Source organism: Amblyomma americanum, chromosome 9 (genome assembly GCF_052857255.1).
Source record: "Amblyomma americanum isolate KBUSLIRL-KWMA chromosome 9, ASM5285725v1, whole genome shotgun sequence".
Lineage (NCBI taxonomy): Eukaryota > Metazoa > Arthropoda > Arachnida > Ixodida > Ixodidae > Amblyomma > Amblyomma americanum.
Window position 1 is genome coordinate 4,743,204 of NC_135505.1, and position 25,778 is coordinate 4,768,981.

At 50.0% G+C, this 25,778-nt stretch overlaps 1 protein-coding gene across 1 annotated transcript in view; it reads left to right on the forward strand.

The window, feature by feature from the left end:
• RyR (Ryanodine receptor) overlaps nt 1-24,875 on the forward strand; it is a 1,185,515-nt gene extending 1,160,640 nt beyond the window's left edge. The window contains 5 exon segments of the mRNA XM_077638630.1: nt 5,003-5,110; nt 5,667-5,731; nt 7,972-8,072; nt 8,827-8,878; nt 22,624-24,875. Coding sequence (XP_077494756.1) covers nt 5,003-5,110; nt 5,667-5,731; nt 7,972-8,072; nt 8,827-8,878; nt 22,624-22,728 — 431 coding nt within the window. The 3' untranslated portion in view covers nt 22,729-24,875.
• The last annotated feature ends 903 nt before the right edge of the window (nt 24,876-25,778 follow it).

The following is a 25,778-nucleotide window of genomic DNA, read 5'->3' on the forward strand; positions in this document are numbered from 1 at the left end:
TAGCTTTCCGACTGTCTTGAATGGAAGGAGGTGCTGCCATTTTGTTTCCGGTTCTTGGGGCGACGATGTGGCTGCGTTGCATCGCTGCTCTTTTCATCCATCGCGCTATTGCTGTTTGAGTGCTATTTTTCAAACAGTGTCAGGAAAAGGAGCATATCGCGTTAGTGGTTCGTGTTCGCATGCGATGTTTACACCGTGTGAAAAGCGTCGAAATATTTGAGCGTTCAAGCTACGAATTTGACCAACGCCGAAGGACAGGGATCGGCGCCACTGCTCGCTGATGCCGCGGTACACGTTCGCACCTCATTTATAACACCGGCGCTCTCGAATCATGTGCCTGCATCACAGATTTGCATTCGGTGGATTAACGTTGAAGTACAGCGCGCCGAGGCGATTGAGGTTTCCGACATTTTTTTCCTCCATGCGAGCCGATACAAAATAGACGCCCACTTCCCGCAAAAAAAAAAAACAGAAATCAGAACCTGAAAACCTATATGCGGATACAGAAAGAAGTCAGTAGTGCACTTATTGTTTGTTGTTACTTAAAACATGCCAGCGTTAATAGAGGGACTTTAGGCCACACTAAACCGTGCTCATAAAAGGTTTCCCGTTATCACTGTATTTTGCTAGAGGGGCTCCGTGCCGGCAAAAACTTTGAACGTACAGTCCACAATATTTTTGCTCATGAAAGAGCTGAATAAAATTTGTGAACTTGTCAGTGACAGGTAGCACACACTTGTGTCGTGTTGAAGGGGCAAGGTTCCCAGTGGCTGCTCATGAGGTATTCAGTCTTCTGATGTACGTTGGCACACTTCTCAAATATTGCAAGTGCTTGGACCTAGCAGCTCACATTCCCAGCCGGACAAAGTGGCTTGATGTCTGGTTTAGCATGGCCACTTGTCAGTTGATCTTTTGCCTTCTTGAGCGCAAGCTGGCGCAGTTGAGCTGGAAGCCAAATTACTTTCTTGTTGTCCATGTGCAGAATAAGCAATCCACTGGCGTCCACTTCTGTCACATGCGCCAGTCTATGCAGGAGATGTTGGTCTGGGTCCTTGTTAGGGAGCCTTCAGCCCTGCAAAACATCGTGAAGCTTTGACAGCAGAGGTCTTTTTGCTGGCTGTCAATCAGCTGTTGGACGTCACTTTGAACGGAAATGTCTCCTGATAAAGAGAGCCCTACTGTTGTCTCAAAGCTGAATTGGGGCTGACTTTCGGGAGTAGCAACAGGGCAGAGCATTTCAGGGAGGCTATGGCTTGGAATGTCTGGCCGCGGAAGAGATGCCTTGCTGGGAGCATTGGCGAGAATGTCAGCAGGCCCCCCTCTATGCTTCATTTTGCACTTGAAGCCTTGCAGCGAGAGCACCCAGCATTTGACTCCTGGTAAAGCATGGTTTGTGCTGAACATTCATGCCAGTGAGGAGTGGTTGCAGTGTAGCTCAGGCTCAATAAATTCCAAATCGGTTCTGAATTTACCCACTGCCCAAACCACCGCAAGACACTCCCGCTTTTGAATAGTGTAACGCTGCTCTGCCTCTGTCAACACTGGACTTAAGAATGTCACCGGTCAAAGCTGGTCGTCGGGGCCTACCTGTAGAAGAATGGGCACAATATCCGTTCTGCTGGCATCTGTTTCATAAATGAGGGGTTGATTCAAGTCTGGAAGGCATATTACATAATCGTGGGTCAGAGATTTCTTCTGCATAGCCAATTATTCCTCCTATGTAGCATTCCATACCCTATAGTGGCTCTTTCGCAAGAGATCTGTAAGTGGCTGGGCGACAATTGACGAGGGAGGAAGCTCCAGTAATGACCGGCTAATCCTAAGAATGCTTGTAGCTGCTTGGGTGCTTTTGCACTAGGGTAGTCGATCACTGCTAGTATTTCTTCATCGTCTGGCCGCCACTGTCCTGGGGAGATTACATATTCTAGGAGCTTGAGTGACTGAAGGCACACTTGGATTTTATTAGTGTTAAAGGTGAGGCCTGCAGAGCTGATGCACTGTAACACTTTATGGATATATGTGACATGACTCCAGAGTCTCTGAATAGACCAGGACATCGTCCAATAGGGCCATGGCACATTCATAGTTTATTTGTATCAGTAGCGCGAACACAAAACAGGAAGGAGAAGATAGTACAGAGCGCTGAACTTTCAACTTTTATTTGAAGAAAACTGAACCCGCACTTACACACACCAGGTAAAAGCCCACCAGGGGGAGTAATCAAGGCGCGCGGACGAACTAGGACCCACATGTTTTCCAGGGCATCAAAAGATAACAAGAATGACAGTATACAATGAGTTGCGTGAAACGAATGACATGTGAAAAAAGAATAGAAAAACACGGTTGAGGGCGCGCGTATGACGAAAAAAAGAAAAAAAAAGAAGAACAGAGTTGAAGGCGCCAAATTTCCTAAAAAAACACGAGAAGGCGAGAAAACTAAAAATATTGGCCATACGAAGGATGAGCGCCAACAATTAACACTGCTAGAGCGAAAAGCAGTATGTGAAGTGTGCCTCTAAAATCTGGGTAAAACGAGACATAACCAATGAGAAAGGTGATTTCTTTTTCAGATAATGAGATAGATGGGTTGCGTACGCAACTTTTCCTAAGCCCTGATATGTAGCTGGCTTTAATGATTTCGCGCGTCAGTTGGTTTTAATATTTTTTCGAGATGGTTCCTTTCTAAAAATGAGGAATGCATTTCTTTTTGCTTTTACATACCTGGCAATGGGTGGGCAAGTTCCTCAGTGGCGCCCCAGATAAATCGTTTTATGTTCCATTAACCTTTCATTTTAACGTCTTCCTGTTTTTCCTACCGACCGCAAGTTAAAAGAATAGAATATACAACGCCCTCCACCAAATAGCCCGGCAGATGGTGTTACTCAAATTCATAATTTATGCCGTCAAAAACCCTATTCACCAACGTTTGTAATGTAGCTGTCCACCTGCCACACCAAGCGGCATACGGTTGAATTCAGATGCCCTCTGGAGGCATATAAATGCAGTCTTTGCGATGTCGTCGTCCCGGGCTGGTATCTGGAAAAACCTTTAGGCCAGGTCAAAGCTTGAAAAGCTTTGTCGAGGGCTTGATCCTGCGCAGGCCTCATAACCACTACATGACAGCCCCGAAGCACACAGTCTAGGTAGACTGACGGCTTAATCTTCCTAGCCACAAAAGGGCGGAAATCCTCCGTTACCTTGTTGGCAGGCCAGCCTTGAGAGAATGAGAGAACCCTTGAGAGAATGGAGTCAGTCCGTGCCAATTCTGCTACCTTGGATGAATCCAGCGGAATTTCTAGCGCTGCTTCTATCAGCAAGATATCTCCCAGTGGTGGCTCGCACTCCTCGACAGGAAGCGGGGTGGGCAGGGCATGTGTGGTAGGAGGTCCACATTTATTGGATGTCCCGGTAGCCGCGGCTGGTGAGCCGGCGGAGCGGGCTGTCGACGTTGCTGGCCAGGACGGTTACCAAAAGCGTTCACTGTAGCACGAGCGAGAGCTTCTGGTCCGCGCGAGGCAGGTCGCACCAACTTCATCTTTATCAGCGCCGCTGGCAATGCCAGCGCCGCTACACATGTAATGGGAAGGCAAGATAACGCTGGTCCCTTTAAGGAGCAGCGTTATCTACGAAACACTGCTTGAGCAGATACTGGCTATACATCAGATGGATTCTTTATGTCACACAGATGCTGACTCAAAAAGAGTTACAGGAATCGATGCATAGGAACGGGAGTTATTCAATTATGAAATTTTAGAATAAAAGCAAACAAAATGCTGCCCTCAGCCCTATTTTTGCGCGGCTTCTCTTTCCCATTTCAATCTCTTAATGACGACACGGGGCAGGAACAGTCAAAACAGCCTATCTGAGCACGTCGCGGAAGTTTTCACACCATGGTTGCCTAATCGCTGTAGAACGATCTTGCGGGCTAGTTGGTTCATTGCAGAAAAAAGTTTAGTACTGCGCGACTGAGACACGACACGAGAACAGGAACAAAAACAACACAGGCGCCTGTGTTGCCGTTTTTGTTCCTGTTCACGTGTCGTGTCTCATTCGCGCACTACTAACCTTTTTTCTAATCGCTGTAACGCGTTCTTTCCAAGGCTTGTAGGGCCGTTTTCATACTTACGACAGCCACGTTAACGCCCAGCTGACCCAGCGATGCTTCATCGCCACGTCGACGGCGCAGAAGGGAACACTGATCAATAACGTTAACTGATTTATGGATCTGATCGCGATCCGAACTGGGTCTGAACTGGAGCGCGAGATACTGCAACGTATTGAAAGCCTGCTCAAGCTACTAGATACATTTGGCACAGTGCGCACCTCGCCTGCTTACCGCCTACCAAGGCTCGCCGCAAGGAACGCGCTGATTGGTCACGGCGAGCAAGGCGCGCTTGCTGTTGACGTGAAGGTGGTGCCATGTGGCGCCGCCGCCCAGTGATCCTCCACAAGCTGACGATGCGCACTGCTAAATGTGAAATGAATGGCTTTTAAGAGCGTTAGCTCTTATTCATCAGGTTTCTTTATTTCTTGGGGTCTACTACCACTCTCAACGTTCCAAGACAGACATTTCATTTAGCTGCTTCAGAAGCATCCCTGGTTTTTGGTGCAGTCGTTTTTCCCAAATGCATCTTTCAAGCTTGCAAGTCAAACAAAAGTATTATTTTTTTGCTCACTACACTCGTACCAACAATCGCTGCTTTAACAATGCTACTATTGAAACGTAAATACGTTTTTCTTTATCTTGAGTTAATGCTTGTCTTTCTATCGTAAGAAGCAAGAGGCGGAAAGCGATTACTCAAACACTGTGACACATGGTCAGTGGCTATGACAGCATGGGACCCGCGTGATAAGCGTGTGCAAGGGCAGGATTTGCAGGAGTGTCTTTACACTGTGTTGCAGTTTAAATGCTGCCTTTGGGGAAACTCGAGCAGGGAAGGGAGAGAGAGACTTGTTAGAGCTCCATTTTTGACCCTTCGTGCGACTGTCTCACCTCCACCAGGTGACGAGATTGAGCCTCCGGACGGAGACGAGTATGAGGTGTACCGCATAATCTTTGACATCACTTTCTTCTTCTTTGTCATCGTCATCCTGCTGGCCATCATCCAGGGTAAGTGTGTGCAGCATGTAACGTCTAGTTAGGCTTAGGAAAATATGTTAGGATTGACTTATCTGGTCCCTTATGCCAGTTTTTACGCACAGTTCACATTATACAGCTACAGCCTAAGAAAAAAGAACAAAAATGTCACTTTGTGCCGCCTGTCTAGAAGAATGGTAATGTACGAAACGCACATTTGCTAGTCAATCTCTGTACCAGCATATGCTTATTTAAGAATTTTAAAATCAACCCCCTGAATGTATCGTGTGCCAAACGCTCAAAACATGTTTACGAGAGTGAGATATCAGTTTTAAATTTTTACAAATTAATCTGTGTAGTTCGGTAGGGCCAGTCCTTAAAAGCCATAGCTAGCAAATTTTAAATTCATATCGGAGAAAGAAACACCAGAAAAAAAACACCTATAGAATCTCTTACCACGCTGAAGTTGCCTGAGCTTTCCTTGTGCTAATTTGACATGGTGCTCCAAAGTTTTTTTTTAGACTGTTATCATCATGTTGTCTTCTAATTGTTTGTGACATCCTTTGAATGGGGACTGCTACTTTTTCAGGTCTTATAATTGATGCCTTTGGAGAGCTGAGAGACCAGCTGCAGAGTGTGGTCGATGACATGGAGGTGTGTCCCATATGTCCCTTCTAGAATTGATTCTTTGTCACATTAGCGGCCGTGTAAAGGAAACTGTTCACAAAGTACATTTGTGTAATTGCACATATTGCTGTTATTTGCTCTCTTTGCTGTTTTAGTTGTGAGTCAGCGCTGTGTGTTGTGTCTCCTCTTCTTTGTCCCGTCTGTCGCACTGTTATGGATCATCGTCAGCACCAACTCGCCCAACAACTGGTATTGTTAGCAGTAGTTAAACCGCATCAAATTTTTCTGTATATCCACTGAATCAGAGTTTAATTATACAAAAAGAGACCTATTCGTACTGGCCCAGATTTATAACCAGTAATGTTGCGTGAATCTGACCCTCACAAAATGAATATACAGTCAATGCTGGGTATATTGAAATGCTGTTTATAACATCGCCTTTGAAATCCTATGCGAAAGTGCCGTATGTTATCTAACTTCTCCAAGCGGCATCCTTATGGTCTTCATGCCGGCAGCCAGGTCAGGAGCGCCGCTCACTAGGAGGCCTAGTTACTTGAAGATGCTGTAAAACCACGTGACGAGGGGACTGTGGGGTGTGGCTGTGTGTGGATAGCCATCGGGCTGGGGTACTCGATTTCCACGCGCCATCGCCGTCATGCAGGAAAGCTGGCATTTGATGCACCTGTAATACAGTGAAACCAACCTAGCTAGGCGGCTCTCGAGTGGCCTACTTTGCTGCTGAAGGCGCAGCTGAAATCAACTTACCTTAATTTTAACGCAGTATTATAGTTTACCGGCGGCAGGAGTATAAATCATGTGATGGGCGGTGTATTTCGGAAGCACTGTTCGCTGCGACTTCGATTTGACTATTGACGCATTTACTTTGTAGCATTGATTTGACGCATTGACTAATATAGCAGACTAGTGTCAAGACTGGCTGATGACCATTCATTTAGAGAACAGTACCAGAGACAAGGAAGACGAAGCCCAACACTTATCTTATAAAATTGCTCAAATAGAGTTAAAATCGGTAGATGAATACAAATGCCTTGGTGTTGTGCTGTCTTCCGACCCAAAGTAGAGCAACCAGGGCCCTTACATAGTAAATAAAGCTCTTACCGCGCTTTTCTTCTTCAATCTGTGCTGTCTGCATCCCCTACTACTAAGTCACTGGCTTACACATCCTTGGTTCAGAATATAACATTACCTGCTGGATCCCTTTCACAAAACAACTAGTAGCGAAACTACAGGGTGTCCAGATGAGGGCATATCAATTTATTTATAAGGATTGAAGAAATGACTCTGCAAGCACTCTCTTTAATCAAGCTTGTCTTCCCACTATCAGTAGTCGAGCACGTGTTCCTTACGGCTGAAATTTTTTTACCTACTTTTGAGTGGAAGCATTAAACTAGACGAAGACCAATACCTGTCACCTTTATTTGCAAGAAACACGTGCACAAAATATTCTAAACATTTAACTGAATTTAGAATTCATTGTTACAGCATTATGTATTCTTACTTCCTACAAGCGGTGAGGGAATGAAACGCACTAAAAATGATACTGTCAGCAGATTGTCACTAAATGAATTTCTATCGGGAATAAATCCAGCTGATCCTTCTTGGCCCTTGTCATGTATTATTTCTTCAATAGTGAATAGTGAAATTTTTTATTGTTTGAATATTTGCCTGAAACACCTCATTTGTTTAGCAGTTCGCCTTGTGTAATTTGTGTAGTGCACCTTTTTATTATATAGATTAATTCTGCTTAGAATATACTGTCACCTTGGCACTCGAATTGCTCGCTTGTTCTGTGGCGACATGTCTTTTCTCAATTTGTTTTTACATTCCTCTCCCTGCATTTACATATTCTTGTATTTTTCACACGTGTATCTCGCCCGTTCTTGTAACAGCCTATGACGAGGCTAACAGTATTGTGAATAAATAAGAAATAAATAAAATAAAATGTGAAGTGAGCCAGGCCTTGTAACGCTGCCAGTACTCCGATGGAAGCACATTGTTAGCATGGGCTGCTTATAGCTTCTGCTTCTATCTGATAGATAAGCTTGTCTGTTGCCATGTATCGAATTATTTCTCAATCCCAGTGAGTTTAATAAACCTTAAACTGGCTGTACTATTCTGTTCTCTCAGCTGTGGCTTTAGTTTCTTGCTACCCTTTGTATGTTTCCTTGCGCTTGAGCTGTGCTTACAAAGTGAACTTATGACGAGGTCCACCTAAACTGACCCTGGCTTTTTTCCCATGCTTGCAGTCAAACTGCTTCATCTGCGGCATTGGCAAGGACTACTTTGATCGGGTGCCCCATGGATTTGACACGCACGTCCAGAAAGAACACAACCTGGCCAACTACATGTGAGCACTCATCATTGGCATAATATAAGCATCGGCTGCTTGCGGGTGCAGATAAGCAGTGATGGCTGAGTGATGGTTCGCCGGAAAAATTGCAGACTAGTCACATTGAATCAGAAGAACACAGTAGCAGCAGCAGCTCTGATGGGAGAGTATCAGTCATGTCGGCTGTCGCAAGACTGTGCTTCCTTGGGAAGCACAGGATGGGACCAACCAACGATTTTACAAAACAAAAGAGTACTTGTCTGGGCTGAACGGTACATTTCTTAGGAAAAGGTACAGTGCAAAAAAAAAAAACAGGACTAAAGGAGCGGATTGACACAGGCGCTGTGTCTGTCCGCTCTTTTTGTCCTGTCTTTTTTTAGCGCTTTACGTTTTCTTATGCCACAATTTTATTCTTTACGTAGATCTGGGTCGTACCTGCTACAAGCAGGCCATAATTAGTCTCATGTTAAGCTGCTAAATACTGCATCGACTGTCTGTTTTCCTAGTGCGTTTCCTACTGTTCAAGAAGCCCTATTCAGAGTGCATATGTGGGAAGTTGAGCAACATGATGAAAAGGGAGGCTGCTAGTAAATCTACCCTGTTAGCAAATGCACATGTGGACATAATCATCCATAGAAAATGACTTTTCAGAGAGAATTTCAAGTCTGTAATAAACTGAATGGCTACTTTCTGGAGCGCTGTAATAGAAAAGTAGCGTTACTTTGGCTGCAGTGTCTGGGAACCAATCTTTTTTGCGTTTTCTCTTCCTAAGGTTCTTCTTGATGCATCTCATCAACAAGCCCGACACAGAGTATACAGGCCAGGTAAGACCACTAATAAAGGCAATGTAAAAAAACTCGTTAATCGCAACAAAAAAATTTTCCGACCACCGTATAAATGGAACCGAAAATAGGCTCGAAACCGCAACTTGACGTGAACGCGCAGCCCCATCGCGGTACGCATCACTGCCCTCTCCCCCCCCCCTCTTACTGATTTCCATCTTTAGACGCTTCCGGTTTTCTCGCGCACTGCAACTGCATCGCTTGCATTCTGTCAAGGTGTGCATGCAGTTGTGTTCATCTAGGCTTAAGACTTACATCCGCTGTTGAGCGTCGTCTGTAACATTTCGTCGCGAAGTCAGCATCCGATGGCAACGCAGAAGCGACCTCACAATGCCCTTACGTTAGAAAGGAAGGTGGAGATAATCAACGACGTCGAGAGTGGTCGCTTCACAAAAACAGCGCTTGCGACGAACTACGCTGTCCCCAGGAGCAGCCTCACGAGGATACTTCAGGACAAGGATAAGCTGCGGAAGGCTTTCGGGACGTCACGCTTTGGCCCTCAAAGAAAACGACTGCGGGTGGCCAACCACGAAGATCTGGAGAAGTGCCTGGTGGATTGGCTGCGGAGAGCCCTCAGGGAAAACATTTCGATCAGCTGGCCACTCATTCACGCGGAAGCAGAATTTGTTCTGCAGCTCGGCACCGAAGGTTTCTCGTGCAGCGAAGGGTGGTTGACGAGATTTAAAGATCGGAATGGCATAGTGTGTCATGCCGTTTCAGGAGGGGCTGCCGCTGCAGGCACGACAGCATGCTGGGACTAGCAAGCAAGACGGCTCCCCAAAATTCTGCGCAAGTGAGCAGCCTGTCTAGTATGAGTGGCGCCATCCAAAGAAAACGGTTGCGAGAGCTAAAACAAGCAAACATAAAGTCCTTTTTCACAAGCCAATAAATTGCAGTTGCCACTGATATCCACGGAATAAGTGGACTATTGACATTTTTTTTTAATTTCAGCAGTGCTTTGAAAAAAAAGTTCACTGCTTTCTGCTTTTGTGCAATAAAGTTTGTGCACATAGTGTACCGTTCTCTTTATTATCTAGATTTTGCATTTGAGATCCGATTCCACGGAGACTGCCAACTGCGCGCACACCTGCCTCATCGGGACCAAGCAGCGTCGAACAGATTGCGACATCCTGAACCTTATCTACGAAACTCCTGATAAACGGAACATATTTTCCCGGTCCCTTGAGGTACCGTTTAACGAGAGTCCACTATATATATATATTGATACGGGAATAAAAGAAGAGGCGGAGAGCGAGCGCGAGCGGCGAGCGCGCGGCTCTAGCACGAGGGAGATAGAACGAGAAAGCTTGGCCGCCGCCGGTCGTGCTTCGCCGGCTCTCCTCCGTACTGCTGCTATATTTCTCTGGGCGGGCCCGTGGCCACCCCGTGGCATCCCACACCGTAACATTTTGGTGGCAGCGGTGGGATCATGCCGCTCACCCGCTCCCAGAATCAAGCACCCGACGTGCCAGACGACAGGAGTCCACCACCAGCCGATAGCGCCGACGACGCGGCGGCCGGCGCCGCTAGACCTAGGCGCTCGGAGAGGCTCGGCTCTTCGCAGCAGCCGGACGCCGGTGTTGAGCGCCTCCTGGATACAGTCACCCAACGGATGGACGCATGGGAGGCACGTTTGACTGCCCAGGCTGGGGAGATGGAAGCTCTCCGGCGCGAACTCCGTCGCCTGGTGCCAGCCGAGCCGAGCACAGGTCAGGTGCCTTTGGGCGTCCCCGCCGCCGCTGTTTACGGCTCTGCCGTCGCTGGGCCTGCGGTCGTGGCCGCCAATGGCGTGCTCGGCGCGGGTGCGTCCTCGCCGCAGTGTTCGTTGGACGTTGTGGAATTGCCCACATTTGACGTCACCATCACGTGGGATGCTTACCGCATCCAGCTGGACGGTATTGCGGCGGCGAGAGGCTGGGACGAGCAAATGAAGGCATGGATGCTCGTTGCAAAACTGAGGGGCCGCGCCACCGAGCTGCTGCAGAACGTGCCGCCCGACCAGCTGGGCTCTTACACTGTTCTGGCGGGCCTCCTCGCCGACCACTATGGTGCCTCAGGTCAACCCCGTGTGCAGTACCACCGCCTGCGAGCCCGCCGTCAAGAGCCCGGGGAGACGTACCAGGACCTCGCCGCCGCCATTGAGCGCCTGGCTCTGCAGTCGCTGCCGGGAGCGCCTCAGAACGCCGTGGCCCTGGTCGGCACCGAGGCGTTTGTCGACGCCATCCGACTCACCGAGGTGCAGCGCTTGGTCCGCTCTGGCCGTCCTGATTCCGTCAGCGCCGCCATGGCGCTCGCCATCGAGGCGGAATTGACTTTGCTGGCCACGCGGTGGTCGCCACCGTCTGCCGAGCGCAGCGTCCGGGTGCAGGCTCCTCGGTCCGCAGCCCCAACTGCGGCCTCTATCCGACGCCTGCGTAACGACGTCCGAAAGACCTGCTTCCGCTGCGGCCTGCGGGGACACTACGCGAGGGACTGTGCCGGCCCTCCAACGTCGGGAAACGTTTTGGCGGAACTCCGGCCCGTCCCCACACTCCTTCGTTCTCCGCGTCCCCTCCTTTCGTCGGCTCCGATTACCACTGATGCTCCTTACGTGCTCGTCGACGTCGCCCTGCTTGACCGGCACGTAAAGGCCTTGGTTGACACTGGAGCGGCTGTTAATGTACTGCACAAATCGTTTGTTGCTAACGCGCCCCACCTGCTTCTGCCAGCCGCCAAAACCCGGCTCTTAGCTTTTAACGGCACCCCTGTGGAGCAAGTCGGACGTGTCGTCGTCAACCTGACAGCACTCGGAAATACCATCTCCACCGAGTTTGTTGTCGCAGACAGCCCTATTTGGCCAGTGGTCCTCGGGTGCGGGTGGTGCCAGCGAGCCGGAGTCGTCCTTAATTTTACTAGAACCAAACCACGGGCGAGCCGAACTCTCTGTGGGCCGGGCTGGCTTAGCCGGGTTTCCAGCCTCGGTGTCGCCCTGTGGCAGTCCCTGGTGTCGGCGACCAAGCGTGCCTCAGCATCTCTGCGTGACCTCGCGACGAAGTGGCCGTGTCGAGCCAAGCCGTTCGACGTCACTACCGTGACTGTGGCGTCCGCCGTGACCCTGCCACCGGGTGCGGCAACGTGGGTGTATGCCAAGCTTGACAGTCCGGTCACAGCAGACGTGCTGTTCGAACCCATCCGGTGTTCAGCTCCAGCCCGTCAGATGACCTCCCCTCGAAGCCTTCTGCCTGTGCTCAAAGGAGAGGCCCACGTATTTATACTCAACATCAGCAGCGTACCTCTCGCGCTGACTCCCGGCACGCAATTGGGTACAGCCTCAGTTTTGGACCTCGGGTCACCAGTGGCGTCTCTGCAACCTGAAGCCCCGCCTCGCCACCCTCCAGCGCCGGCGATCCTATCATGGGAAGAATTTAACTTTGGACCCAGCCTGACCTGCGCGGAGCTCGCCTCTCTGAAGACCTTGCTGCTCGAGCATCGCAGTTGCCTTGCTCTCAGCGCCGGTGAACTCGGGTGCACTTCCTGGGCTCAACACCGGATCAACACCGAAAGCCGCGGGCCCGTTCATCACCAACCTCGCCGTGTAGCGCCAGCCGAACGGAGAGTCATCCAGCACCACGTGTGCGACATGCTTGACCAGGGAATCATTGCCCCTTCTTGTAGCCCTTGGTCCTCCCCTGTCGTCCTTGTGCGCAAGAAGGATGGAACACTCCGCTTCTGCGTTGACTATCGGAAGCTAAATGCTATTACTAATTGCGACGTGTACCCGCTGCCTCGCCTCGACGATGCGCTTGACCGCCTGAAGGGGGCCCGTTATTTTTCCACGCTAGATCTGCTCTCGGGCTACTGGCAGGTGCCTGTTCACCCCGATGATGCGGAAAAGACGGCTTTCGTGACTCCCGACGGCCTTTACCAGTTCAACCGTATGCCCTTCGGTCTCTCGAACGCTCCAGCCACCTGCCAGCGTCTCATGGACCGAGTCTTAGGCCATTTGAAGTGGACTATGGCGTTGGTCTACCTGGATGACGTAATTGTCTACGCGGCTACATTTGAAGAACACCAGAGACGCCTCAAACTCGTCCTCGAAGCCCTTACCTCTGCTGGGCTTCGCTTAAAACCAAAAAAAATGTTTCTTCTGTTTCGCGGAGGGGACGTACTTGGGTCACGTTGTGAGCCGGCATGGCATCCGTCCCGACCCTGAAAAGCTAAAAGCGCTTACAGCTTACGAAGCTCCCACCACCGCCAAAGAGCTCAAAAGTTTCCTTGGATTTGCTTCGTATTTCCGTCGTTTCATTCCGGACTTTGCCAAGCGCAGCGCTCCATTGACCGCCCTGCTGAAGAAGAATGCACCGTGGAGTTGGACGCAGGCCCAACAGCTCGCGTTTCTTGACGTCAAGCACGCCCTCCTCGAGCCTCCTACATTGGCCCATTACGACGAATCGGCCCCCATCGTCCTCCACACGGATGCCAGCCAAGATGGGCTCGGCGCTGTCCTCCTGCAAGAAGACGAGTCTGGTGACCACAAAGTCCTAGCTTATGCCAGCCGCCAGCTTTCCGACGTTGAGCGCCGCCGCCACTCTTCAGAACTCGAGTGCCTCGCCGTTGTCTGGGCCGTCGAGAAGTTCCGTCCCTACCTGTACGGCCGTCACTTCACCATAGTCACGGACAATAGCGCTCTCATTTGGCTGCAGTCCGCCAAACATTTGAATGCCAAGATTGCACGCTGGTCCCTGCAGCTTCAAGAGTACAATTTCACAATAGTGCATCGGCGCGGCTCTGCCCATCAAGATGCCGATTTCTTTTCTCGCCACCCTTGTTCCGTGACGGCTTTGACGCACCTGAGGACTGCACAAACGCAAGATCCCGCCATTGCTGCCATAATCCACTCCCTTGGCACCGCCGCCGGCGCAGGCCTCCGCCAACTACGCCGGGTCTATCGAATGAAGGACGACCTCTTGTGTCATGTGAAGCGGCTCCGTGGTCGACCACCCGTCTGGTTGCCAGTTGTGCCGGCAACACTGCGGTCGCAAATCTTGCGCGGCTTACACGACGCTCCCACGGCTGGTCACCTTGGTCGCGGCAAGACCTACGCACGAGTGTCGGAGCGGTTTTGGTGGCCTAATATGTCCAGAGATGTCAAGGAACACGTGGCGTCCTGCCAGACATGCCAGTACAGAAAACCGTCCACAGGTGTAACCAAGCCACCCCCGCAGGCTTTTTCGCCACCAAGTTCACCTTTCGAGCTGGTTGGACTGGATCATTTGGGCCCGTTTCCGAAGACGCGTGCCGGCAACCGGTATGTTCTGGTTGCGATCGACTACTTCTCCAAGTGGGTCGAAGCTGCCCGTTCCAGACACGTCGTCCGCTCATGCCGTCGCGTTTGTGGAACAGCATCTCGTTCTTCGGCACGGTGTTCCCCGGCGCCTCATCACGGACCGTGGGAGCTGCTTTATGTCCCATGAATTCGAGCGAGCCCTCCGCTCCTTCGGCATTGCGCATTCCACTACATCCGTCAATCATCCGCAGTGCAATGGCCTCGTGGAGCGTGTTAACCGTACCCTCACGGATATACTCGCATCCTACGTCGCTCCGTCCCACACAAACTGGGATCGTTTTGTTTCTGCTGCAGCTTTTGCAGTCAACACTGCAGCGCAAGAAACAACGCATGTGACGCCGTTCTCAGTCGTCTATGGCAGAACGCCCTCCATCCCTCTCGACGCGCAGTTGGGCCTTCCCCATCCTACTGCGTCACCAACTGAATCTGCTCAACGACTTCATTCCGCCCGCCTCGACGCCCAGCGCAACCTCCTCACGGCTCACGCGCGTGTGCAAGCGGCCAACGCGGCAGCACCACCACATCCCCCCTTCCGGCCCGGTGACTTGGTCCTCGTTCGCCGCACCATCCGTGCGACTGGCCGTGCCGCAAAGCTCTTGCCCCGATACCGCGGCCCTTACCGTGTCGTTGCCCGACTCGGCCCCGTGACATACCGCCTCGAAGACCTGCCAGAGCATCGACCATGCGGTGTGCACCACATTTTCCCAGAGCATGTTTCAAACATGAAGCGATATGTCTACGGCGCCTGCGGTGACTCCGACTTAGCTACCGGGTCCTCATCAGTGCCGTCGTCGCCTGCTCGCTCCATGCCTTCCCCACGCCATGCAGTCCCATAAACGGATCGCCGCTCATTATGCATAAAACTCCCTGAAGTTAGCCTAACCGGTGTGGGACCTTCTTCGGCGACTGCAGACACCTTCGCCCAGCTCACACACTTCGAATTCAACGAAGAGTGTGACCGTTTCCTATCTGCGAGCCCACATTGCATCGCCCCAGGAAACCCTGCATCAAAGCACGGCCTGACTTCTCCGCCCCCCCCCCCCCCCCCCCGGTGGAAAGGTGATACGGGAATAAAAGAAGAGGCGGAGAGCGAGCGCGCGGCTCTAGCACGAGGGAGATAGAACGAGAAAGCTTGGCCGCCGCCGGTCGTGCTTCGCCGGCTCCCCTCCGTACTGCTGCTATATTTCTCTGGGCGGGCCCGTGGCCACCCCGTGGCATCCCACACCGTAACAATATATATATATATATATATATATATATATATATATATATATATATATATATATATATATATATATATATATATATATATATATATATATATATATATATATTGTAATAAGAACACAGCACACTACTGATACAGCACACACAGCACACCACAGTAATAAGAGCACAGCACAGTAATAAGCACAACGTCACGAACAACCAGCCGAACCGTGCAGGCACAGAACAGAGACCGCGTTCCGTCCAGAGCACGCACGAGCGACCGAGCGTTCGGCGCTCGAGCTTCGGAGTGTTCGGCGCTCGAGCTTCGCAATGTTCGGCGCTTCTCGTCGTCGTCTTCGTTGAGCGCCAGCCTCTGAAGATTTTAAAGCCCGTGTCCAGTCTTACAATTCCCCCCGGGCGAAAGGGCGTCATCCTGGCGGCCTAGGGCAATGTGACGACGGCGGGGTCGTGGTAAGGTTTGAGGTGGGTCGTGTGGACAATTTCGCGGCCTCGGCGACGATGATCAGGGGATGGCGTAAGGGGTTCGATGAGGTAATTGACGGGGGATGTCTGCTGAAGAATACGGTAGGGTCCCTGGTACTTGCTAACAAGTTTTGAGGAAAGGCCGGGACCTGAGGAGGGTACCCAGAGCCAGACCAAAGAGTCAGGAAGGTAAGCGGGAGGAAGTGCAGGGGGATCACGGGTGCTTTTCTGCTGCTGCTGGCATTCTTCGGCATAAGTTGCGGCTTGAGAAAGACTTGTAAATTCTGAAGCATCAGGGCGGTAAGGTAGATGGTGTCCATTGTGCAAGAAGGCTCACGGCCGTACAGGAGGAAGTACGGAGATAATCCGGTGGTGGCTTGAGCACCGGAGTTATAAGCGTATGTGACAAAAAGGGAGAACGCGGTCCCAGTTACAATGGTCGGAAGCAACATACATGGCCAGCATGTCGCCGAGGGTGCGATTAAAACGCTCAACCATGCCATTTGTCTGGGGATGGTAGGCGGAGCTGGTGCGGTGAACAACGTTGCATTCCTGAAAGGAAGGCCGGACCTCTATCACTGAGCAGCTCTTTGGGCGCACCATGGCGAAAAATGATGCGATGGAGAATGAAGGATGCAATGGTAAAGGCGGATGGTAAAGGCGATGTTTCAGCGTAACGTGTAAGGTGGTCGATGGCAACGATGATCCAGTGGTTCCCGGTTGATGTGCTGGGAAGAGGGCCGTAGAGGTCGATGCCAACACGCTCGAAGGGCTGTACTGGGCAAGGCAGCGGCTGCATAGGAGCGGCGGGTCGGCGAGGTGGATGTTTTCACCGCTGGCATGTGGTGCAGGACTGAACGAACTGGCGGACGTAACGGGCCATCCCACGCCAGTAGTACCGCTGTCGTAGACGGGTGAAAGTCTTCAAGAATCCGGCATGGCACACTGGGGATCATCGTGGTAGGAAGGGCAAATGAAGGAGCGCAGATGTGTCGGAATGACGAGAAGCCACTTGCGACCATCCGGGAGATAGTTGCGGCGGTAAAGGAGCTCGTCTCGGATGGCGAAATGGTGGGACTGACGACGGAGAGCACGGGAAGGAGGTCGAGACGATTGGCCAGATAGGAGATCAAAAAGGCAAGTGATCCACGGGTCTTTGCGTTGCTCGGAAGCCATATTAGCGAACTCAAACTTGAAAGAACACAGGGCGGATTACAAGGCGCTGCCTCAGATGGTACAGGGGAACGTGAGAGGGCATCAGCATCGGCATGTTTGCGGCCGGAACGATAGATAACGCGAATGGCGTACTCTTGGAGTCGCAGAGCCCAGCGCGCCAGTCGGCCAGAGGGATCTTTCAAAGAGGACAGCCAGCAGAGGGCGTGGTGATCGGTGACAACGTCAAAAGGGCGCCCATACAGGTAGGGGCGAAATTTGACGATCGCCTAGAGGATGGCTAAACACTCCTTGGTGACAGAATAGTTGGCCTCAGCTTTTGTGAGTGTCCGGCTAGCGTAAGCGACAACGTATTCGTCAAAGCCTTGCTTGCGTTGAGCGAGTACGGCACCGAGGCCGACGCCACTGGCATCGGTGTGGAGTTCCGTCGGAGAACGACGGTCGAAGTGACGCAGAATTGGTGGAGTGGTGAGGAGGCGACGGAGTGTCGTAAACGCTTCATCACAGGCTGGCGACCAGGCCGAAAGGTCGTGGGTGGAAAGCAGCTTGTTCAGGGGGTCGACGATAGTGGCAAAATTGCGGACAAAGCGGCGGAAGTAGGAGCAGAGGCCGACGAAGCTGCGGAGGTCTTTTACAGAAGTGGGCTTTGGAAATTCGGCCACAGCTCGCAACTTGGCCGGGTCCGGGAAAACGCCATCCTTCGATACATTACCGAGAATGGTGAGCTGCCGAGCTCCGAAGCGGCACTTTTTCAAATTAAGTTGGAGGCCAGCGTCGGCCAGGCAGCGAAGAACAGTCTCGAGGCGCTGGAGGTGAGACGGAAAGTCCGGGGAAAAGATTACAACTTCGTCTAGATAACAAAGGCATGTGTGCCATTTGAGCCTTCGGAGTATGTTGTCCATCATGCGCTCGAATGTGGCGGGTGCATTGCAGAGGCCGAAAGGCATGACATTAAATTCATAGAGCCCGTCGGGTGTGACGAATGCAGTTTTTGGGCGATCGGATTCCGCCATCGGCACCTGCCAGTAACCGGAGCGCAAGTCCAATGAAGACAAGAACTCAGAGCCCTGCAGGCAGTCAAGGGCATCGTCGATACGGGGGAGAGGGTAAACGTCCTTGCGTGTAATCTTATTCGGACGACGGTAGTCCACGCAGAAACGGATGGAACCGTCTTTTTTTCTTGACCAGAATCACTGGCGATGCCCACGGGCTGTGCGACGGTTGTATCACGTGACGCTGGAACATGTCGGTCACCTGGGCAGCAATGATGCTGCGCTCAACGGCTGACACGCGGTACGACGTTGGCGCAAAGGGGCATGGGTTCCAGTGTCAATAAAGTGGGTAACGGTGGTGGTGCGGCCGAAGGAAGGTTGCTGGTAGTCAAACGAAGCTTGAAAACGCTGCAGAACGGCTACAAGCTGGTCTCGTTGGGTAGACGTCAGGGCGGCGTCGACGGAACGGTGAAAAATATCTACAGACGACTGATTCGTGATGGGAGCAGGCGTAATGGCGCTGACGTGAAGGCCAGCCGCGCTATCGACGAGGGGGTATGCGGAGGCGGGATCGAGAACGGCAACGCTACCAAGCGATTGGCCACGGAGTAAAGTGGTAGGGCAGGAGAACGGGTTGGCCACATAAATAGCGCTGGAGCCACGAACAATTGTCAGCGCAGCATGAGGCAGCAAAACAGACTTCTGGTCAGCGCATCGTAAAGAGGGGTATAAGTCACTGTGGCATCTGAGAGCGCAGCACAAGAAAGAGGCACCAGCACTGAAGAGAAAGGTGGAACGTCTGTGTCCTCTGAGACGACCACAGTAGCGGCAGCAGCACCGGTTACGTCCAAGGGGGCGTCACTGTAGGGCGGCAAGTCAAGCTGAGCACGGGCGCAATCAATAACGGCGTGATGTGTGGAGAGGAAGTCCCAGCCAGGGATAACGTCGCGAGAGGAGCGGGCGAGGACGATGAACTCGATTGTTTAGGGAACGTTCCCGATGAGCAGGCGGGCGGTGCAGGCGGCTAACGGTCGAATGTCCTGAGCGCTGGCCGTCCGGAGAGAAACGGGAGGTAGGGTCGTCGTCACTTTTTTGAGTCTGCGACAGAGGGTGTGACTGAGAACCGAAACGGCTGCGCCAGTGTCTACAAGTGCTTCGACGGCGACTCCTTCAACGAAAACGGTAATAATATTGGCAGGCGCAGAAACAGGTCTTTAGTGAGCCGCTGGTGACGCAGATCTTGCCTCCGGAACTGCGGTGGTTAGTTTTCCGCGTGGACGGCGGGTTGGCGACGGAGCATTGGGGAACGGGAACGACGGCCAGGAGACGGCGAGCGGTGGGAGCGGGGATGGTAACTAGGAGAAGAAGAATCCGGAGGCGGCAAGTGTGACTCAGGCGAGGACGACGACGGAAGGTCGGACGTCGGCTCACGCCTATAATCGTAGGGACTGTGGTCATGACTGCGACACAAACGAACAACGTGACCATCGAATCCACAGGCGTAGCAAATAGGGCGGTTGTCTTGTGTGCGCCAGGGGTTGAGTGGCTGCGGTTGTGATCGAGGGCGGGCAACCGGACGGTAAGGTGAGGTTGCAGGTCGCTGGGGTTCTAACTGCCGGGCAGGTGGCCTGTAGACAGGGGCAGCAGGTGAGGGCCGCGACCGCACCACGGCATCGGCGTACGTAAGAGGAGCCGCGATCAGGGGTGGCTGAGAAGGAGGTGGCAGGACTTCAGCGACCTGCTCCTCAATAACACGCTGTAGGTTGGGAGTGAGCGACGGCGCAGGCGTAGGCGGGCAGGTAGACAAAGATAGCTGGCGTGCGACTTCCTCACGTACAAACTGCTGGATGCTCTGGAGGAGCGACTGTTGGTCCAGAGCCCCGTCCCCTGGCAGAGCCAAGCTGCAAATTGGGCCTCCTGTAAGCCTGCACGCCGGGTAGAAAGGCGTTGTTTGCGCAGCTCATCGAAGCTTTGGCAGTAGCCGTTGACACCGGAGACAGTCTGGGGATCTTTGGCAACGAGCATCTGGAAGGCATCATCCTCAATGCCTTTCATAATGTGTCTGATCTTGTCGGCCTCGCTCATAAAAGGGTTGACACGCTTGCAGAGTTCGACGACATCTTCTATATAACTGGTGAAGTTTTCACCGGTTTGCTGGGCCCGACTTCGCAAGCGTTGCTCGGCGCGAAGCTTTCGCACGGCGGGACGGCCAAAGACTTCTGTCAGAGTGGTTTTTAGAGCTGCCCAGCTTGAGATGTCAGCCTCGTGGTTTCGAAACCAGAGATTGGCTACGTCGCTCAGATAAAAGATAACGTTGGTGAGCTTGACGCTATCGTCCCACTTGTTGTATGCGCTTACGCGTTCATAGGAGGCCAACCAATCCTCCACATCCGTATCATCTGTGCCGCTGAAGATGGTCGGGTCACGCTGCCGCGCGGCGCCGGAACAGAAGACAGCCGACGGAAGCGGTGAAGCGGTTTGGGTGGCGGTCTCAGACATTGCAGAGGTGGTAGTCAATGCGCGGGTGCGAAGCTCCAGGGCGAGGGATCGTTGGCACCTCCACCACTTGTAATAAGAACACAGCACACTACTGATACAGCACACACAGCACACCACAGCACACCACAGTAATAAGCACAGCGTCACGAACAACCAGCCGAACCGTCCAGGCACAGAACAGAGACCGCGTTCCGTCCAGAGCACGCACGAGCGACCGAGCGTTCGGCGCTCGAGCTTCGGAGTGTTCGGCGCTTCTCGTCGTCTTCTTCGTTGAGCGCCAGCCTCTGAAGATTGTAAAGCCCGTGTCCAGTCTTACAATATATATATATATATATATATATATATATATATATATATATATATATATATATATATATATATATATATATATATATATATATATAAAGTTGAGAAACACTTCATTTAGACAGAGATCTAAATTGAGCCAACGTTTCGGACAGAGCCTGACCTTTCTCAAGACTGAAGTTACAGCGAACTTCCTCCCCTTCTTAAGGAGTTGGTATTGGCACACATGTCCGACGCATGAACAAAACAACAAGCGAAGAGATGCTGGAAAGAAGATGGGCACAAAAGAATAACATACTAGAAAAGAGAGAAACGAAAAAAAAAAACTGGGAAAAATAAAAACGCGCTGTCCACCGCCGCCCACCGAGCAGCCGCGGGGAGCAGGCCCGGGAAAAAAAAGAAAAATCAGGAGCGGGAGGGGGAATAGCCACCCCTCAAAGCAACAACAGAGTTGTGTAGAGAGAGGTTCACAGAAACAGAGGGTGGCAGAATCGCCCAACAGTTAAAAATTAGAGATGCGTGCACCCGCGTGCCCGGGCCAAAAAGAGTAGACAAATAAACAGAATAAAATGTGGACAGGGCAGGAGACTTCTGCCATCTGGATCTTCTTCGGCACCAAGAGCCAAGTTCGAATCAGCCGCGCAGTGAGCTTAACTAGACACACGTGCACGAAAACACGCAGACGCACACCAAAGAAAAAGAAAAAAGGCGGCAAAACATCCGAGTTTGTTTAAGTTTGGTGTGGGCGGTAAATGTGAAAGGCGGGAGAAATTAAGCGAGGGTTCTTCAATTGCACCCCGCTAGGCAAGGTGGTCGAACTGGGAAGATAGGGGTGGGATGTAGGATGAAGCGATGCGCGCGAGTGCATGCATTTCTAATTTTTATCTGTTGCGCGATTCCGCCACCATCTGTTTCTGTCCACTTACTCCCCACCGCTCTTTTTCCTTGAGGGGTGGCCATTATCCCCTCCCGCTCCTCGTTTTTCTTTTTTTCCTGGGCTGGCTCCCCGGGGCTGCTCATTGGGCGGCGGGGGACCGCGCGTTTTCTTCCCTGTTTTTTTCTCTCTTCCTCCCTTTTCAAGTATTTTTTTTCTTTTGTGCCCATATTTTTTTCCAGCATCTGTTTGCTTGTTGTTTTTCCATGTGTCGAACATGTGTGGCAATGTGAACTCCTTAAGGAGAGGAGAAAGATCGCTGGAACTTCAGTCCTGAGAAAGGATATATATATACATATATGGAAGTTCATTTGGAAGAACTTCTATTTGGGCTAGATGGTTCATTTTGATTCAGAAAGGAAAACAGTAGCGCCGAAAGACACACACACAGTAGAAGAACGACGTAGGACAAGCGCTTGTCCTACGTCGATCTTCTGCTGTGTGTGTGTTTTTCGGCGTTACTGTTTTCCTTTCTGGATTAAGATCATTTGCTCTTGTGCTAAGGAAATGAAACTTTAATCCTCTAGGACATTTTTAATGCCGTTGGTTTTGGGCATCTGAGGGAAATTGTGGGGACCGAGAATGCATCAAGGAGGTTTTACCATATTTGTTTACTTTAATGAGAGATTAACATGTCTTTAAATATCTGAAGCGCCTTTCAGTATTTTCCTGAAAATCAGTTTTATCAAATGTGCACATTCGGTACCACCCCTTGCTTCAGGGAAGCGCTGTTTTGCATTTCGTCTGTGTGTTGATTGCCTCATCTGATATGATCCTTAATGTGTCTCTTTCCCTGTGTTCACAGGAAACGTACGTGTGGGAATTGTATCAGAAACGCTGCTGGGACTTCTTCCCAGTCGGAGACTGCTTCCGGAAACAGTATGAAGATGAACTAATGGGTGCCGGATAACCGTGGCGCCCGTCACAGTACCATCTGTCACCAGCCAACACATTTTGACTGAGAATGCTTCATAGGCTGCCCCTCAGATCTTTGCTTTTTGTATGGATATGACAAGAGAGAGAAAGTTAGCGCCATATAAATGAATTAGTAACCAGTGTTAGTGTCATGAAGAGAAACACATTTCAAACTGCATGTCTAGTTTAATATGGAGGATGGAAAGGAATATTCCAATTTTTTAATGAAATGGATAATTAAAATCATTCAACTGGCACTGGAGAGGATCTCACTGTACACAGTGTTATATGTAGTGTGACTCAGAAATTCTTGGTGCCACGGCTTGCTCAAAAATGACATATGCTTAGTTGTTAGTAGCAGCGTTGGGGAGGACCGTGGCCTTTATTTTGAAGTAATTTCCTTTTTTCTTCCTTCCTTTTTTTGACCAAGCTATTGTTACTGAATAATATTTTTAGTTTCAACTTGATCTTTGGTTAACATTTTCAATGTTATAAAAAAGATTGTCAGTCTAGTTGTTCTTTGAGTTGGCAAATTTTAAAGTTGAACGAAAACATTACACATGTCTGGCTTAAAAGCTCTAGAGACGCACAGTGGGCTGAGATGTTTGGTATTTTAACATATAACAAGAGCTTGGTGTGTTTAATTGGAAAGCTTCTAATACCTTGCATCAGAATGTGAAGTTTCTGGCACGGTACACTTTGCATACAGTGCGACAGCTTCTTGATATCATGAACCCTTTGAAGAGTGACTAGGTGCTCGCACATCATCCCTTGACTTCATCTTCGATATCAAATGCCATTCACTTTCTAGTCGACTGTGTTGAAACTGAGGTTGCGTCTTCCATGTGATCTGAGTGGCATTTTTCAATGCGAGGACTGGCCAAGGGTTGGTGCGATGATCTGACCGCGCAGTACATAGCAATAGCCTGTTATAGGAAGGCATGTGTTGGATTTGTAGCTGGTTTCGGCGCAGTGAAACGGGACACGCGATGCAGCACTGAGCAGAAGCATGTCAAAGCAGGTAAGAGAGTAGCTGCACAACCATTCATTTTTCTTCCTGTAGTGCGTGCTACCTGTCTTAGAAATGAATGCTCCGCTTTCTTGCCTGTCAAAAGCATACCTCAACTTCTGTGGTGGTTCATATTTGTTAAACAGTGTCTTTGTGATGAGAAATTGTGTACCTGCTGTCAACAATTGATGTTTGGTTGCGAATTTTAAGAAGCACTTCGTTATTCCGCATCAGATGCCTGTTAGGCTTTTCCCATCTAGCCGACAACAGCGGTGTTTGTTCTTTACTGCTTGCTGTTTTGGTTACATGAATTAAAAGAATGGCTTAGCTAACTGAAAGAACGTGGAGTAACGGCACCACGGAAAATATACGTGAACATGTCTTTCATTAGCAACTGCCTTTAATTTGAAACAGCATTGCCGAAATATTGTGTGATTGTGCATAATTTACCGAGTTTCTTCCTAGCTTAGAAGGGAAAATATAATACACCATGCTTGTAAGGAAGTAATGCTTGAGCGAGCCATTTTTCTTGCTTAAAAAGTTGTGCTGCTGCATCCTATGCAATGCTGCAAATAATGAAAACTTGCCCCCCCCCCCCCCCCACCCTAGCAATAGTGGCATGTGCTTTGGATGAAACTACAATAGCGAGTGCATATTATCTGAACAACGAGTGCAAAGGGAAAGTGTAGTGTAAATACACAGAGATGCACTCTCCCTTTGCTTTATTTTTCTCTTTGGCTCTTGTATGATGCAACAAGGTGTTTGGAATTCTTCCTTGCTTAGAAATGGGAACACTCTTCCTGTTTCTGTTGAGGTTTCTTTCTTTTCATTTTCACGTGAACCTGTGCCAGAACTAATTTAGTATGATACCTTACTTTTGTCCTTAATGTGGTTAAGAGAACGTATCTTTGCCTTTATTTTTACTGTTCGCACTGCATGGAGATGTTTCTGAGCTCTTTCCCACGAAGTCTGAATTTAATTCCTCTGTGTTGTTTCTATTTGTTGCTTTCACTGTCGTTTAGAAATTCTCTTTCTTGAAGGGGCACCCAACTTGGCCTGTTATGCCTTGCCTGGCTGCAGGTTGCAGTTTCCAATAAAGAAATATAGAAACTGGAAGCCTGAGTTTGTGCTGGCTTGATGAAATTTGCTGCGAAATGCAGATGTCGTGATTTCATGGGCTTTGTAAGCTTCCTCCAGCATTTTAATAAAAAGCGCCGGCAGTTGATAGAATTCTGGCTTTGAGCCACGTGTCAACCAGACAGTGGCTCAAATAACAGCCAAACAACGCTGCTTTGTCTTCGTATCAAGACTGCAAATTTAAATAACGTTTTAAAGCACGACTTGTGGTTTTAAATAAAAAGGCTGATGCATAAATCAGTTATTGGAAAATCCAGAGCTGGGAAATCTGGGAAAGCCAGGGCTGTGTGAAAATGCAGTAACAAAGCTAACCCAGCTAAATTCAGACTTAGAATTCTATGTACAGTCAAACTCACATGTTATAGCAATTTCAGAACAGCAGACAGTGTTTCACTTAAGACATTGCAAAATTTCTAAAAACAGGCTTTTTGATTCAGAATTACACTTTTTTCGGCTCACGTTTTTGAGCAGTGTAGTACATCAGATTACAGATAAGGCATGCTAACTATATGGCTGGATAGCTAATAACGAATAGCTAACTTTCTAATTATTACTGTTAACATTCTGAATTATTGAGAGGCATATAGCCCACTAAAAGTAATATCCATATCTGTTTCTAGAATTTCTAAAACGTAGTTATCCTCGGAGCTTTCGCCCAACAAATTTTGGCTATTCTGACGAGTTACGTGCACTAGAGAGGTTGCTTTGCCTGCAAGGTTCTTGAAAATACACGTACCTACATACAGTATATCAAACAGAAGGAGGTGATAAAGTCAAAGAGTGTAATTGGACCTCTTAATCAAACACATCGTGTAAAACATTTAACAGCTGCGACAGATCAGATGAATATGAGAAATTGAATATGTGGTACAACTTAAAGAAGACACATGGTGATAAAC